Raw genomic sequence first — 18,104 nt, forward strand, 5'->3', positions numbered from 1 at the left:
GGTCATCCCTGTGCTTGTGCACCTTTTGTCTTCCACACTTGTCCCTTCCACATACCTTTTCTATTAATGTGCTCTGATGCAGCACTTTGGGAACATCCCCCTTCTTTTGCAATTACCTTTTGAGGCTTTCCCTCCGTATGGAGGGTGTCAATGATGGTTTTGTGCACAACTGTCCGGTCAGCAGTCTTTCCCATGATTGTCTCTCAGTCTGGTTCAGTAGGAATCGCAATGTAAAGGCTCAGGAACCCTTTGCTCAGGGGGTATGGGTTATTAAGCGGACTAGAGTGTGACACTTTGAGCCTAGAATATTGAACCTTTTCACAGTTTTTCACAATTTTCTGAGATTGTGACTTAGGGGTTTCATAAGCTGTAAGCCATAATCATCCAAATTATAACAAATAAAGGCTTGCAATATCTCACTTTACATGTAATGAGTCTCATATGTTAGTTTCACCTTTTTAAGTTGCATTACTGAAATAAATGAACTTTTGCACGATATTCAAATTTTCGAGTTTCACCTGTAGTACATGACAATACCTTTCTAACCAAGCTAGAACCAGCCCTGGACCTCACATGGATCCAGAGATCTCCACATTCACTGCTCCAATTGTTCTGCTAGATTCTCTTCAGCCTGGCAGCTCAGGGGAGCGTGTCCTTTCTGCCTGGTGTTGCATTGTTTTGGGGAACCCCAACTCTCTACTCATGTGAGTGGAAACCCAAAAGCCTCCCTCTTTAAAGCAGCGGCCTAATGTTAAAAGGGGTTGTTTATCCCCCTCAGCCTTTTGGGCAGCCCCCCACTCGTGGAGGGAATTATATTTCCCTGCCCCTAGGTCCTGGCTCCTTCGTGCCTGCAGTGGTCATGTGTTCCCCATCCGTCATGTTGTTTGGTCAAGTGGCGCGTTGGGAACACGTCACTGCTGCTTCCAAACCAGAAGTTGACACACAGCCCAGATACAATGAATGGTGTCCATATCAACGATGGTTTCAACTGAGGAACGAGTGGTTGCTCGTTTGATTGGTGGCGGCCAATTATCGGCCACTCTGTTCTAAGGTTTGGTGTCAGAAGGAGGAGACCCACCTGCAGAAACTAAGCTATCATTACTTACCTCTCAGATCTTGCGTCACTGCATCAGTTCTCCTGGTCAGGATCTGTTTACCTGGCTGCAGCAGTGACATCATGTCAGCGACAACACATGACCAGTGCAGCCAATCAAGGGAGAGCAGCTGACAACCCTTCTTCATTTACCACTATGGGATAGTTCAGGAAGTGGCTACACCGGAAATCCAACAGATCCTCTATACTACACCGCACGGGTGAGCCGACGGATCCTCTATACTACACCGCACGGGTGAGCAGACAGATCCTCTATACTACACCGCACGGGTGAGCCGACAGATCCTCTATACTACACCGCACGGGTGAGCCGACAGATCCTCTATACTACACCGCACGGAAGAGCTGACAGATCCTCTATACTACACCACACAGGAGAGCCGACGGATCCTCTATACTACACCGCACGGGTGAGCAGACAGATCCTCTATACTACACCGCACGGGAGAGATGACAGATCCTCTATACTGCACCACACAGGAGAGATGACAGATCCTCTATACTACACCGCACAGGAGAGCTGACAGATCCTCTATACTACACCACACAGGAGAGCTGACAGATCTTCTATACTACACCACACAGGAGAGCTGACAGATCCTCTATACTACACCGCACAGGAGAGCCGACAGATCCTCTATACTACACCACACAGGAGAGCCGACAGATCCTCTATACTACACCGCACAGGAGAGCCGACAGATCCTCTATACTACACGGCACGGGAGAGCCGACAGATCCTCTATACTACACCACACAGGAGAGCCGGCAGATCCTCTATACTACACCACACAGGAGAGCCGACGGATCCTCTATACTACACCGCACGGCAGAGCCGACGGATCCTCTATACTACACCACACAGGAGAGCCGGCAGATCCTCTATACTACACCACACAGGAGAGCCGACAGATCCTCTATACTACACCGCACGGGAGAGCCGACAGATCCTCTATACTACACCGCACGGGAGAGCCGACAGATCCTCTATACTACACCGCACGGGAGAGCCGACAGATCCTCTATACTACACCACACAGCAGAGCCGACAGATCCTCTATACTACACGGCACGGGAGAGCCGACAGATCCTCTATACTACACGGCACGGGAGAGCTGACAGATCCTCTATACTACACGGCACGGGAGAGCTGACGGATCCTCTATACTACACCACACAGCAGAGCTGACAGATCCTCTATACTACACCACACAGGAGAGCCGACAGATCCTCTATACTACACCGCACGGGAGAGCCGACGGATCCTCTATACTACACCGCACGGGAGAGCCGACGGATCCTCTATACTACACCGCACGGCAGAGCCGACGGATCCTCTATACTACACCGCACGGCAGAGCCGACGGATCCTCTATACTACACCGCACGGCAGAGCCGACGGATCCTCTATACTACACCGCACGGCAGAGCCGACGGATCCTCTATACTACACCGCACGGCAGAGCCGACGGATCCTCTATACTACACCGCACGGCAGAGCCGACGGATCCTCTATACTACACCGCACGGCAGAGCCGACGGATCCTCTATACTACACCGCACGGCAGAGCCGACGGATCCTCTATACTACACCGCACGGCAGAGCCGACGGATCCTCTATACTACACCGCCGCCCACTGCTTTGCTCTGCTTGCCCGCTCGCCCACTGCACCATTCTATCTTCATGACCTTTCCCTCGGTTCCTACTGGAACGGTTTCCAGTGTTATCTCGCCATCTACTACTCACTGCACTTGGCCTGTACACGGCTCAGGTGATACCAGGAGGCTTTTCTTTCGTTTCCTTGTTCTATTTCTGCCGGTGACATCATCGTGTGCGGGGCATCTGTTTGCTAAACATATCCCAGGGTTGGGTTGTGCATACCTGTGGGGGAGGGGCGCTCCAGGTAAGCACATCTGTAAAGTGGGTCACGAGGTATCCGGGCAATGCCAGGCCTTCATGTGTGTCAGAGGACAGTGTTATTCCTCTCAGCTGTGTTTTCTGTAAGCACGACCTGCTTTGTAAAAAGTAATAGAGGATGAAAGAGTCTGCGCGTGAGCGCCACTTGTCTGTTTTTTTAGATGAAGCGACCGTCATTGGCTGGTTCCATCAATTCAATGCCATGTGGCAGCAGTTGAATAGGAGTATTGATTCCACAGGGTGGCGCCACATGTACTACCTATAACTCCTCGTTTTATATAGCCATCTGCTGCCTGTAGTCCTGAGTGGCCTAATGGAGCCATGACAATTGTTAAATGCAGCAAATCTTTAAGAAAATGCTAATTTGTAAAAAAAAAAAAAAAAAAAAAAAAAAAAGAAAATTCTCTTCATCGTCAAAAAAGATTTGGAAGAAAACTGTAGTTATTTTATAAGATTGGCTTGCTGAATAAAGCCGCCAAGTACTAACACTGACTCTTTTATCTCTCAGCTTTTCCAGAAACGGCAGTTCTCAAACTGACCACTAGGGTGCCAACTGTAGAGTGCATTCACACGACCGTATGTATTTTGCGGATCTGCAAAATATGCATGAAGTCTGTTACGTCCGTGTTGCATTAATTTTTTTTTTTTTTTTTTTTGCTGACCCATTGACTTCAATTAGTCCGTGAACTGCATTTTGTGGCCAAGTATAGGGCGTGTTGTGTCTCTTGCAGAACTGACATCTGTGTGTTTAATGCCTCCATATGTCCGTTCAGCAAAAAATAGAACATGTCCTATTCTTGGCCGCAAATGCAGACCAAGGAACCCATTAAAGTCAACGGGTCCGCAAAAAAATCGGATGCAACACGGACGTTACATGGACATCATCCACGTTTTGCAAAATACGTACGATCGGATAATATTCACAGTAAAGGTGCATTCACACGAAGTGTCAGCTGCATCTCATCCTGATGGGGGGCCAAAAGGGCCCCCTGTTGGCCTCTGTCAGGGCAGTGAAGACTTATGGATAAATGTATGCACAGGGAGATTTTCCTGGCAAAAATCTTAAATGTGGAGCAGAAAAACTGTGCCTTAAAGGGGGGTTGTACACCATTACTATTGGAGTAATATTTGTTCAGTGGGGGTCTGGCGGGGGCTCGGGACGTCAAATGTGCTTCAGTAGCTCCTGCACAGGACAGTGGACAGACCTAGTTACCGCAGTGCGGCTACCATCAACATCAGTGGGAGTAGTGCTGCTGCCATCGACTTCAGTGGGGGCAGCACTGCAGTAAACCGCTCCGTCCTTTAGTCTTTTCAGTGTGTGTTTGTTTTTTTGCTGGGTTCTTGCTGTAGGTTGCAAGGATACAATATATATTCTAAACCTTACAATTCACAGAAAATTCATAAAATGTGTCTTATGTAGCAAATACCAATTAGCGCTTCCATTACGGAAGCCATCGTTGGTACAGGAGGACCGGGAAGTGGTCAATACAGGACTCTCCCTGTGGGCACTGTACTTACTGCTTCCTGGTTCTCTGCCACATGCTATGCTGTTACTGCGCAGAATGTGAGGACATCGGCGCGCTGTGTGACGTCGGGTCACAGCATGGCAGGAAGAGCGCCTGGTCTCGGGAGCGGTACCCAGAACAGGAGAGGCGAGTTGATTTTTTTTATATATATATATATATATATATATATTTTTTTTTTTTTGGGGTGTGCTGAGCTCTGATTAACATGGGGGGAGGGGGTTTGATCTGAGGTCTTTATCATATTGGGGGGGGGGGGTGTCTGATATGAGGTCTGATTGGAGGTCAGATCTGAGCTCTGAATGGGGATCTTTTTCACATTGTGGGTCTGATAAGGGGGTATGAGCTGAGGTCTAATGAAAAATATTTTTGTATTTTCTTCCTTTAAATCCTGGGTGCATCATATAGGGCGAAAAATACTGTATATGTCATCAAACTCGTCCTGCGCTACGAAGCCTCTTTTGTAATCTGTGATAGGTTCTCTGTCTTCACATCTCACAATTAACCGAGTAGGACGACACGTGGGTTAATGCCTACTACACAATCCCTACAGTAAAGTATTGTCGGGGGCCATTTGATCTCCAAAGTCACACATTTTCAGAGCAGACGTTACATATATTTTCCATTGCCCTCAGTAACTCCGGCCGTTCCTGTGACACGTATGTACTTTTCCATCATGTTTTCTTTGAACTATTTAATCTATTTATATAAAGGACGTATGTGTGTATGTATGTTCCGCGATCACTCAAACGCAACCATCAATTTCAACCGAACCTGGTATACACATCCCTTGCTACCTGTAAAGAAATCTTGCGGGGGTCTCTGCTCTCTAGGACGTACCGTTCCTGAGATATTCCAAAAAATAACCTGCATCAGCCAATACAAGCCTGCAAGTCTTTCTCTTCATATTCCAACTGCCATACACACTGTCACATGACCCTTATCAGCCAATAGAAGCTCACAGGCCCTTAGTCCCCACATACACACAGTTTTACTCCAGGTTTCCATAACAACCCAGCCATTTATCTTCACTGCTGTAGGTCAGCTTTAGGCTAGAGCTACATGACAAGATGTGTTGCGTGACACACAGGGAACAACTACACTGCTACGCGTATCGCGCAATTTTTATAATGATGGTCTATGGTGTTGCACTGTGACATGTGACATGCTGCGACCCCACAGTCGCAGAAAAAAACATGTTGGATGGATTTTTTGCAACTGTTCAGTCGCAGCATGTCACTTGTTGCAGTGCGACACCATAGCCTGGCGGGCCCCTAAGGAGGTCACTGTCAAGGGGCAGGGCCCACTATTAAAGGGGCAACTGCTGTGGAGGTCACTGTTAAGGTAGTGGTGTGCTGTAAAACTCACTGTTAAAGGGGCGGGCTGCTGTGAAGGTCCTATTTTAAAGTGGTGGGGCGCAGTGTTAAGGGGTGGGGGACTGTGGAGTTCACTGTTAAAGGGTCGGGGTGCTGTAGAGGTCACTGTTATAGTGGATACTGTCTATCTTTTAATGACACACACAAACATTAAATGAAATAAATAAGCGAAGCCGGGTCCTTCTGCTTGCCTTGCTCCGTTTTCACATCCCTATGGTCGTCCGCACACGGAGGGTTTTCAGCAGTAGAAATGATAGCGAAGTGATAGATGGGGCTCAGCAAGTTTCACTTCATCCCATGTTTGCCGTCTGCTGTTACTTCCTATCCGGGTTCCTGTAATCGCTGATCTCGGTCTCGGGTTCCAGGCGATCATGTCTGTCATTGTATGAACAATGCGGGTTCTTGCCTGGGAAAATGGGGTGAAGATGAATGTAGAATAGGACCCCCCCCCCCTCTCACTCCAAAAAATGGAGAGTGAGATGGGTAATGTCCGCGGGTTCATTGGTGCTGGGGGTTTAGTTTTTGCTTCCCATTCCTTGCCATGTGTCAACTGTCCACAATATATGATAAACGTATGATTGCTGGGGCCCCCACAATCACTGGAACAGGTCCGGGACCCCCCCCATTCCAGGACCACGGCCAGGTGGAGTCTGAACGGAGCTGTACACAGCAATCTCTGTCAGTTCCATAGACTCAGATCGCCGGGCGTCAACACCCAGCACCCCCGCCGATCAGCTGTATGAAGAGAAGGCAGGTGCCATGTTCTCTCTCCTTCCTTGCCATAGACATAGCAGCAGCAAGAGACAGGAGACGGCGCACGCGCATGGCACTTGGCTTCTCTTCATACAGCTGATCGGGTGTCGGACCCCGCCGATCTGATATTGATGACTTCTCCTGAGGATCGGTCATCAATATTGAAATCCTGGAAACCCCCTTTAACTTTGATCGGTTCGTGGTCCGCATTTTGCAAACAGTCTATTGTTTTGCAAAACGGACATATGAAAGCGGAAAGCACACGAATGATGTGCAAAAAGACAGAACTTGGCCACAGCAGACCCAATGACATCAGTGAGTCCATTAAAAAAAAAAGAGATGCAACACAATACAGTACAGCACGTGCAGGGGAAATGAGCAGACTGGTTGGATTTCACCCTGTTCAGTCCCCAGTTCACTGACCACTTCAGCAACGGGCATTTTATCTTGTAGAGAAAGTTACTACAAGCCTAATACTAATGTATTGTGATTGTCCATATTGCCTCCTTTTGCTGGCTGGATTAATTTTCCATCACATTATACACTGTTTACATGGTTACGACCACCCTGCAATCCATCAGAGGTGGCTGTGCTAGCACATTATAGAAAAAAGCACCAGCCTCTCTTTGTGTTTTTTCCTATAGTGTGCTACCACGGCCACCTCTGTCAGGAGAGACAGCTGTTGGCCAAGTGAGTGAGTGAAGGTGTATGGGCACCTTAACTTTCCTGCCTTATCTAGGTCTCCAGCAGTACAGCAGAGCTGTCATTAACTCCTCGTCCTCTAAAGATCATGAGATGGCTCTGCTTGTTTTTGCCCAGTCTACACAGCAAAGCTGACAAATGAGCGGCAGAAAAACAGGAAGTCTCAGTTGATTTTATATATATATATATATATATATGATTCCATTGTTTGACAGTACCTTCCGTTGTACCCCAGGCCTGATGTCTGCACCAGACAGACCTGGGCAGATGCTGGGTTTTGGCTGTATGTGTGAACATGATTTATACTTGTCAGGCCACATACTCAAGTGGCACCATTATGGTGTAAAATCTGACTAATGTGGAGATGAATACGGCTGAACTGCTGTCTCAAACCCTTTTCTCTGTTTTCTTCCAGTTGAATACGCTGTGGAATACGACTATGATGCGGTACACGAGGACGAGCTGACTCTGCGGGTCGGGAACATCATCAAAAATGTCAAGAAGCTGGATGAGGAGGGTTGGATGGAAGGGGATCTCAATGGCAAACGAGGGGCTTTTCCTGATAACTTTGTTAAGGTAAGCAGAGAAGTGCCCCCACCTCCCCAAAACTACTGCAGTGTCCCACGATAACCAACCCTGGTGCTGCTTTCATTCCCCAAAACGCCCCTAAAGAAATGAGCGTTGCCTCCTGATTGGTTGCTGTAGGCAATGCCTTTCCCTTGTACTAGTGCTGATAACTCTTCTCTAGAAATCCACGTTCAGAGGGTGTGTTGTTCACTGTGTGACTTACCCTAGTGGACTCTGCTCCTTTGATCGGACCACATCATGATTTTATAATGCGGTGTGTCTCTGCCCGACCTCAGCTGTAATGATATGTACTCGCTTATTGCCGCCAGTACAAATCATTGCAGATGATGTCGGGGAGAGACACTCTGCAAAATAAGTCCTCATGCAGTCCGGTCAAAGGAGTAGAGCCCGCTACGGTAAGTCGCGCTCCCACATGGGACGTGTTTCACACTGAATATTTTTGGAGAGGTAAAGAAGGCAGTTTTGCGGTAAATTGATGTGCAAAAATGATTGTGTTTGCTCAGACTTTTGCCAAATGGATAATAGTTGACAGACCTGTCAATAAGGGCATATAGAAGATCAGTGGAATACAGCTGCTGGACACATACTTCATACAGGCAATGTCCTAAATGTCCAGTAGATGCAGGTCCCACCTCTGGCTCAGGAACGCGGGTGAATGGAGGGGTCACCGCACATGCAGTTTGTAAAATGCCCAATTACTCTTACTCCGCTGTTTATACATTGGAGATGGTCAAGCTTGTGTGGCCACTACTCCATTGGCATGAGACCGGGCTCGAGTGGTGAGTCTCGTACCTGTCGGACATTTACTGGCTATCCTGTGATATGTCTGCGGGAAGCACCCCTGTAAGCCCCCTCTAGTGGTGGCTGCAGACAAGCCAGAAAGTAGTGCACATGGTTCTCTGTAATGGGCCGCTGTCAGTGGTGTCCGCATTCTCTTTATTTTACATGCCGTAACGTTTTTTTTATTTGGCGACCAAATACTGTCACTTGGCTCCTCATTTAGAGGCCAGAGAAGCTCCTGCCTGGCATTGTAGCTCCGTCCCATCCACCAGAAGTACTGAGCTGGGGCCAGTAAACGGACACCGAGCGCTGCGGCTCCATCAGTCACCGGTGGGGGTGCAGGAGTCAGGCCCTGGTCCATGTCTGGCATAGCACTGGCCTGCCTGACCCCCATTCACTATAATGGGATCTAAATGCTGGTTTTCTTCCAGAAAAATACTGCTGCATGCCAGAAACCCTGTGGATTCCATTTTAGTCACGGGGGATCAGGTGGACCCCAGCGGTCTCTGGTTATGCCGGATATGGTAATTCTGGCACTCTGTTCCTCTGCCAGAACAGACCACCAGAATACAGTACCGTACATGTGAACATAGCCTTATCAGTACGTAGGCCCGGAACACTCTTAACAATGAGTGCATTCGCACAACCGTATTTTCTCTCCACTCCCAATTTGGATTTTTTGTGGAACACGCGGAAAAAATGCGGACAGTGCACAGATGTCATCCGTGCGTCAAAGCCGCAATTATAGAACACGTCCTATTCTTGTCCTCAAACTGGAAACCTGACTGCAAGGAGACGATCCCGGACCGTAAAATATGTAGGATGCACATGAACCACATCCGTATTTTGTGGATCCAAGATTTTCAGACCGCAAAAACGGACACGGTCGTGTTACTGTAGCATTACATGATAGTGGTGTCATTGAACTGTAATATAGGAGTCCCCAGGGACAGGGGGTCTCAGGGCCGGACTGCTTTGCGCAGTGGCATGTGCGAGGCTGATATGTTGTCTCTTTTATTATGTTAGACCAGGCATGCTCAACCTGCGGCCCTCCAGCTGTTGTAAAACTACAACTCCCACAATGCCCTGCTGTAGACTGTTTGGGCATGCTGGGAGTTGTAATTTTGCAACAGCTGGAGGGCCGCAGGTTGAGCATGCCAGTGTTAGATCATACATGTATTTTGTACAGACCTCAAGCTAGTCAAGCACAGTGGATGTTTTTCAGCAGACCCTGCCAATTTGTACAAAATGATCTCCTTTGTCGGGGTAGGCATCTGTGCCCCTCCCCGAATACATTGGTCACGTTTCCTTCCAGAGAGTGTTTGTTTTTATAAGGGAACCTAGTTGTCGGTAGACAGCCAGTTATGTTAGGAGCCGTTGTCGGGGGGCAGAGGTGACCACGTAACGCCGGACCCTTATCTGGTACGTCGTGCTGGTGATCGAAGCCCTAAGCTAATTGATGTTCCTATCATCTGTATATCCCCACCGATAGACCTCTGGAGAGACTGAGGGGACGATGCGGTTGTGTCCTTCCAGCAGGAAAATATGTCATCCAGATGTCTTCAGTCACGCGCACATGGCTTATATTTTTGGATTCAATTTTTGGGCCGCATGTGATAGATGAGACGTTCATTCCTCACTGTGCAGGGGATATTGCAAGCGATTATGTAACACTTGCGAACTATAACACTCAACATGCTCTGACAGCCGCAGGCTGGGAGTTGTAGTTTAACAGCTGGCAAACCACCGGATGCACAACACTGAGGTATTTCAAGAATAGTGGACTCCTCTCTGCTCCAACATGTCCAGCGGACTACTAACTCTCTTTCCTCTAAGACTGTGGGTCGAGTGCCAATGTAGGAGAGGTTAGAATATGGCATCTGATGTGGGTTGAGATTTGGATTTTTGTGTCCCTTGTAAGTTCACAAAGCAATGGCTCAGCATAGCGGAGGGATTTAAAGGGGTTGGTCAGTTTAGAAAAACAAATTTTCATTTGCCCTGTTAGGGAATTCTGGTTTAACAGAGGGGTGTCTTCTGGTCACGTTCCTCATCTCATGGCTGGAATGGAGACCAATTAGAGAAGACCTGTCCTGTGTTATACAGACAATCCATCGGTATGAATGGGCCCTGTGTAATTCTTTGTTTCCCCTGTGGGGGGGGCGCTGCAGGGAAAGTGAGCATTTACTGCCGGGTTTATCACTGGTGACAGCCGATCAGCGGGAGGGGGTGCACTTTTAAGTGCTTATTGTCAAGTGACTCTTCTAAGAAGTGGAGACCCCCTTTAATGCCTGCATCCCTGGTGGTGTAGTGTTGAGCTCATCAGTTCCCTGCCCTCCACTAATTGCACAGATGTGCGCCCCCTGCTGGTCAGGGTGTCCTGGCTCTGACAGCCTGGGTCTCCTGTATGGAGGTTGTGCTGGCAGGTTGCAGGGTGTAATATGAGCTGGATATGCAGGCCGGGGAGTCTGGGCAGGAAGAGCTCTGCATTGTTAGCATAGTTTATCAGATAAGAAATCTGGGAACATTCCTGCAGGGGGGGCCGTCCACCCTCCTCTACCTATAGACCATACACTGCATGTGCCGGCAGCGGGGAGCAGGCATACCCTACTCCCCAATCCTGTGTTTCTGTCCAGGTGAGGCTGGGCACGGTACTTGGCATGGGGCCATTGCCGCTGGCGCAGTTCACATTGTCTTTAGTCACTTGCCAATACACGCAGGAAGCAGCCAGTAAGTTATACTTCCAGTCTCAGTGGTGCAGCCTCATGTATACCACAGGCACTACTGAGGTAGTGAAATTCCCCTGCCCACACACTTCGAACTGCTCCTCTGCCCCCCCATGCTTTATACTGCAGCTCTCCTGTGGCGACCATATGGTATGCAATGGCCCTCTTTTCTGCTGCACATATTGATAGGATATGCCATAAATGTCCTCTAGGTGCAGGTCTCACCCATGGGACCTGCTGCAATATTAAGAACGGGCCCCCCTGGAAATGGAGAGGGCACCGCGCATGCGCTCTCTTCTTTCACTGCTATGAGACTCCTGAAATTGGCCGAGCGCGCCCGCACCTATCGGATCTTGTGTTAATATGCCATAAATGTCCAGATGGGATACATCAGTGTATAAAAAGGTCTGTAACTTTCAGATATACTTGTCTTTCAATCTTTTCTTGCTGTCAGTGACTGGAAACATTCTTGTTTACATCTTGAGGTTGAAAACCTGTAGAGAAACCCTCATGCCTTTTTTTTTATTTATTTTTTTAAAGGGGTTTTCCGGGTCTTCTATATTGATAGCCCGTCCTCAGGCAGGGTAGATCATCAGTATCAGATTGGTGGCCGTCTGACTCCCGGCACCCCTGCCCCTCTTCCTAGTCCTGTGATGTCACGTTCATTAGTCACATGACCTATGTGCAGCTCACTCCTATTCAAGTGAATAGGACTGGGCTGCAATACCAAGCACAGCCACTATACCATGGACGGTGCTGTACTTGGTGAGCTGTGAGGAGCCCGCTGCAGCCTCTTCAAATAACTGATTGGCAGGGGTTCCGGACCCCCACCACCCACTAATTAGATATTGACTTGCCGAGGATAGGTCTTTAATATTTAACACCCGGATTAGGTTACTTTCACACTAGCGGCAAGGAACTCCAGCAGGCTGTTCCAGCGGGTGAATAGCCTGACGGATCCGTGCCGCGGCTAGTGCACGCGTGCCCCCAGACTACCGCTCCGGTATAATGGGGCCGGCCGGAGTTCTGGTGGCAGCATGGCAAACATGTCGTAGTTTTATTCCGGCCGCCTCACTGCATGTTTGCCTGCTGCCATCAGAACTTCGGTGCCCCCCCCCCCCCCCCCATTATAGTCAAAGGGGGGGCTGGAGCGGACCTTCGGCGGCACGCGTGCACTAGCGGCAGCGCGGATCCGACAGGCTGTTCACCCGCTGGAGTTCCTTGCCGCAAGTGTGAAACTAGCCTTACCCCCTTTAAAATCGGAAAAGTTTGCAACAATTGCATCCCTCTAAAAAGTTCTCTGGGCTCCAGATGGATACATTTTACCTGCACTGATACATTGTAACAAACTATCGGCACAGGAGACTTGCAGTTGTGGTCAGGTCACTGTTATGTGTGATCATTCCTCGCAGACAAGTCCTGTCATGACACCCGTCCCCCTCCCACAGGCAGCGCTCAGTGCAGGGCGTGTGCTGCCGGCGAGTGCTGCCGTAATACTACAAGTCTCCTTCTCAGGAATATTTTATATAAATGACACCGGACGATGGTGGTTATTGTACTTTATGGGATTATCCGGCTGGAGGTGACGCACGCTCAGAACGATGCCTCGTGTAACGGTAAGCTGCGGCGTCCTGTATGGTCAGGGGTCTCTTTGGTCACATCAGGAATGCAAATCTAAAAGTATGTTCGATCGGAATCAAACACGCACACAGATGTAGCAGAGCTGGATGTGATTGTTAGCTGCAATCTTCTGACCAGCTGCTGATCACAAAGTGTAGGGGGGTGCTGCTTGGACCCCATGATGTCACCTGTGAACCTGGCATGCTTTAATCTTCCAAATTCCCCAGATCTCCCCCTGATCACCTCACCGCCCCTCACCTCTTACAGGATCTGCTGCCGAGGTCTTGGTGCCTACCTAGCACAGCACACCTTCAGAGGTCTTGAGTCCATGCCTTGGCGGGTCAGAGGCTCAGAGCCGTTCTGGTGTCACAAGGAGAACCTGCACAATATTGGCCAATCATGTACTGGTTGATTAGTGTAAAAACTGCAGCAAATCTAAGTTGGCAGAGCTGCAGTGTAAAGCACGGGGGAGAGAGACTACCACAAATAGATGTGCACAGCACAGCTGAACTGGAGTTGTCCTCACAGCTGTGCAATAGGGGAGCAGAGCTAAAAGGGTAGAAGCAGCCGACACTTTCTGGTGCAGTGGTAGAGGTCTGTTCACCTTCTGCCGTTGCACTCGCTGAACTGGAGTTTGCACTTCTCTTCCATGTGGCTAATCGGCCAAGATGAGTCATGTTATGGGTCACTGTGGACCATCCAATCAGCCAGTAGGGGTTTACGAGAGTCGAATATTAATGACAGGACAGGTCATCATTATCTGATCGGTGGGGGTCCGACTCCCACCACCCCCGCCAGTCAGTGCTTTAAAGAGGTCGTGGCAGTGGGGGAGTGCTGCAGCCAGCACTGTGCCGTACATTGTAAAGCGGCTGTGCTTCGGATTGCAGCTCAGCCCCATTGACTTGAATAAGAACCGAGCTGCAGATAGGCCGCGTGGCCAAGGAAGAGGTGACGGCTCTCACTGGGTTGGGGTTCTGCTCCACTGATCAGATCTTCATGACCTATCCTCAAGGGTGGATGTCATGTATCATGGCTGGAATATCAGGGATTCGGCTTGGATCTGTGTAACCTAGGGAAGTCCAGAGTCTTGGCTTTCTTATGATGACAAGTTCCGTATTCTAGGTGCAGTATTTGGGGTGCAGCACTCGTTTCAAGTCGGGCAGCAGCTTCGAAAATGTTTGAATTAGAGAGAAGAGGGGCTAAGGACACCAGGGAGAAAGAGCTCAGCCTGTTTACTGTCATCTCTACTCCAGTACAAGCCCCTGTGGGAGGGGGGCTTCATGTGCTTTTCTTCATGATATCACCCCTCTTACCAATCACTTCTTATTATTGTCCTCTCTACCCCTGTACAGCCTTCGTTGACCCCAGTAGGAGGGGGCGACATGTGCTTTTCTTTATGACATCAACGCTTGTTGCTGTAATTTCTACCTCCATACAGCCTCCAGAGACCCTGGGGGGGGGGGGAGATACATGTGCTTTTCTTCATGGCATCACCCCTCTTGCCAATCACTTCTTGTTACTGTCCTCTCTACCAGTACAGCCTCCATTGATCTAAGGTTCACAGGGCAGTGTGAGAAACAGGAACTTTTCTTCATGCTATCACCCCTCTAATGAGTCGGTCAGTATATGTGGTTTATCTTCTAATATGGTGGTGGGCAGAACGCAGTGGCATATCTCATCACCCCCTGTTCCTAATGGTTTTGGTCTTTTCACCGATGCTACGTGCATATGATTCATCCTTTATGATATACTCTGTTTACATCATGGAAGCTATAAATGTCCGTGTACCTTGGACACCTTGGGACCAACCTCCCCACACTGGGCCCATTCACTGTATTGTGAGCGCAGGCGTCTCCTCATGACTAATACCTCACATCAGCGGGGGCCCTCTGTTCAGGATCCTCATGTTTAAGTGTCTCTTGCTCTGGAGGACCTGTCCTGTATTACACAGAGGTACACTGTGTAATGCTTTATTTCCCCTGTGGGGGGCTCTGCAGGGAAACTGATCACACAGATTATGCTACTTTCACACCAGCGCTTTCCCTTTCTGCGGGATCCTCTAGGATATGCCCCCATTGTCTGATAGGTGCAGGTCTCACCTCTGGGACCCGCACCTACAACAAGAACTGAGCCAGAAAATTAATGGAGGGCGCACTGCGCATGCGTAGCCGGCCTCCATTCATTTCAATGGTGCCGCTGAAAATAGCTGAGCGCTGGCTCGGCTATTTCTGCCTGCCCCATAGAAATGAATGAGAGCAGGGGCGGCGTGTGCATGGTGTGCTCCCCTTCACTTGTATGGGAGCAGCGCTTGGTGGTGGATGGACCCCGGGAAACCTGGGGCCCTCCAGCCGCATCCCTCCCCGCTCTGTTCTCCTTGTAGGTGTGGGACCCGCACCTATCGGACAATTGGGCCATGTCCTAGCCATATGCCCCCATTGTATGTAATGGGAATACCCCTTTAAGTTATACAATCCTCACTAGAAGAAATCTGCAAGCTCACGTATCTGTGGGGTCAGCTGGACACCGGGGTCTGTTAAAGGGGTTGTCTCACTTCAGCAAGTAGCAGTTATCATGTAGAGAAGGTTAACACAAGGCTCTTACTAATGTACTGTGATTGTCCATATTGCCTTCTTTGCTGGCTGGATTCTTTTCTCCATTACATTATAAACTGCTCGTTTCCATGGTTACGCCCACCTTGCAATCCATCAGCGGTGGTCATGCTTGCACACTATAGGAAAAATCGTCGGCCTCTCTGGTGGCCGGGACAGTGGGAGCGCACATAGGCAGGCGTGCGGAGCAGCTCCCGTCCCGATCACCTCGTATCTGCACTGCTGGATTGCAGGGTGGTCGTAACCATGGAAACTAACAGTGTATAATGTGATGGAAAAACGAATCCAGCCAGCAAAGGAAGCAATATGGACAATTACAATATATTAGTAAGAGCCTTGTGTTAACCTTCTCTACATGATAAATGCTACTTGCTGAAGTGAGACAACCCCCTTTAAGTGAAATCAGGATCGAGCATCGTTTAACATGCCTAGAAATAAGTATTGGTATGTGTTTGCCGCTTATCCTTTACTTTCCCTGACAGCAAGCATGGATGTCTGTTGGGTGATGAAGCTTTCGACCGGCTTAACTCCTCGTACAATAAGGAAAACCCGAAATGTGAACGGCGTGGCACGGCCCTGACGGCTGTTTCTGTAACCCTGCCCACCTCTGTCCGATGTCGGCCATGCGGCCATGAATGTCAGAGATGGGAATACCCTTTTAGTGTGTAATATTCCTTATATAGATTCCCCTAATACCGCCTTGTCATCATCCCCTCCGCTTCCTTGTTGGCAGGTCTGACCTGTTTTTTGGCAGCCTGTTTGCTTCTCCACAGGCAGCTGGACTGCTGGGTTGGGGGTTATATTAGGGAATTGCTAGTTATACTGCTTATAAAAACCAAAGCTTTTCACATGAGAGATTGCAGAGGAGCGGCCCCTGCAGCAAGGGCTGGGTCGTGTTCTAGTAAAACCAGTGACTGCCATCATTAATGGCTAATTACAGCTTCATGGCCGTCCTTAATAACACACAACAGCAACACCCGGAATTTCACCTTCTCCATTAGTGTAATGCACAGCAGACCCCATTATTATGACCAATCTCCACTTTCAACATCGGCAGCGTGTAGTTCATGATGGAAGTCGTGTGCTGAGCTGGCACAGGTGGTATATAGCGTGTGCTGAGCTGGCACAGGTGGTATATAGCATGTGCTGAGCTGGCACGGTGAGTATATAGCGTGTGCTATAAGCTGTCTGCACACATGTCCCTCGTTGCTGTTGTGGTTAAAGTGGGCAATTTATCAGAGTTGTAAAAGGGTTGATTATTGGCCTTTGGGCCGAGGGTGGCGGTATTTCTGAAACTGCACCGTGTAAACTGTTCTCTGCTGCTGTGGTGAACATGTATCATTGGTGGACAAACTGCGCCATTGTGAATAAGCGACGCATGTGCCACTACCGTGAGAGGTGAACGGCAGATGTGAAGCTGGGCGAGAGCGGACCGACACGCCACAGGGGAGCAGCTCAACCCCAAAATGACCCAGGGGCCACCAGCGTGTGTCTAACACAAGAGCTCAGTGACCCTACAGTGTATGGGGCTCCGGAGCAGGCGGACGGTCACTGCACCTCTTATAATAAAGCTGCATTGATAGAAAAAGCTTCCATTTTGGACTCTGCTGATTGGTAAAGGGTTGTCTTCTCCGATGCGTCACATTTTCTGCTTCGTTGAATGGATGAACGTTGGTGAGAAACGTCAGAGAACAAACACCCTGCAACCATTGTTGGAAGAACACAAGCTGGTGGTGGCAGCGTTATGGTCTGGGGGACGTGGCATTCTCTGGGCCACTCATCCATGTGGAAGGCTCTCTCCACTGATTAGGGTATGAATCCATCCTTGTAGATCACTGTACCTCAACACACATACATCATCCTTGGGATCTTACATCAACACAATATACACGTCACATGGCTAGAAATGCGTGATATTGGCTGGAAGAGCATGACCAAGACTTCCAAGTTCTACCCTGCCCCCTAATTCCCCTTGAGCATCTGTGGGACCACCTCGATGGTCGTGTCCACTCTATGGATCCTCCCCCACGCCTCCTCCAGCAGCTGTGGGACCACCTCGATGGTCATGTCCATTCTGTGGATTCTTCCCCACGTCCCCTCCAGCTACTGTGGGACCATCTCGATGGTCGTGTCCACTCTATGGATCCTCCCCCACGCCCCCTCCAGCAGCTGTGGGACCACCTTGATGGTCATGTTCATTCTGTGGATTCTTCCCCACGTTCCCTCCAGCAGCTGTGGGACCACCTCGATGGTCGTGTCCACTCTATGGATCCTCCCCCACGCCCCCTCCAGCAGCTGTGGGACCACCTTGATGGTCATGTCCACTCTGTGGATTCTTCCCCACGTCCCCTCCAGCAGCTGTGGGACCACCTCGATGGTCGTGTCCACTCTATGGATC

The 18,104-nt window shown here is 49.4% G+C and overlaps 1 protein-coding gene across 6 annotated transcripts in view; it reads left to right on the top strand.

The window, feature by feature from the left end:
* Nucleotides 1-18,104, top strand: part of LOC122933905 (CD2 associated protein) — an 82,884-nt gene that overhangs the window by 12,720 nt on the left and 52,060 nt on the right. For 5 of the 6 annotated variants that reach the window (XR_006388568.1, XM_044289009.1, XM_044289011.1 and 2 more), the window contains exon 2: nt 7,802-7,962. Coding sequence is in view for 5 of the 6 variants with exons in the window: in XM_044289009.1 (XP_044144944.1) it covers nt 7,802-7,962 (161 nt within the window). In the remaining variant the exon portion in view is untranslated. Of the gene's footprint in view, nt 1-7,801; nt 7,963-12,965; nt 13,094-18,104 lie in introns of those variants that run through there. The other variant, XM_044289013.1, reaches the window with a different exon arrangement.

This window comes from Bufo gargarizans, chromosome 4 (assembly GCF_014858855.1).
Source record: "Bufo gargarizans isolate SCDJY-AF-19 chromosome 4, ASM1485885v1, whole genome shotgun sequence".
In the NCBI taxonomy this organism is placed as follows: Eukaryota; Metazoa; Chordata; class Amphibia; order Anura; family Bufonidae; genus Bufo; species Bufo gargarizans.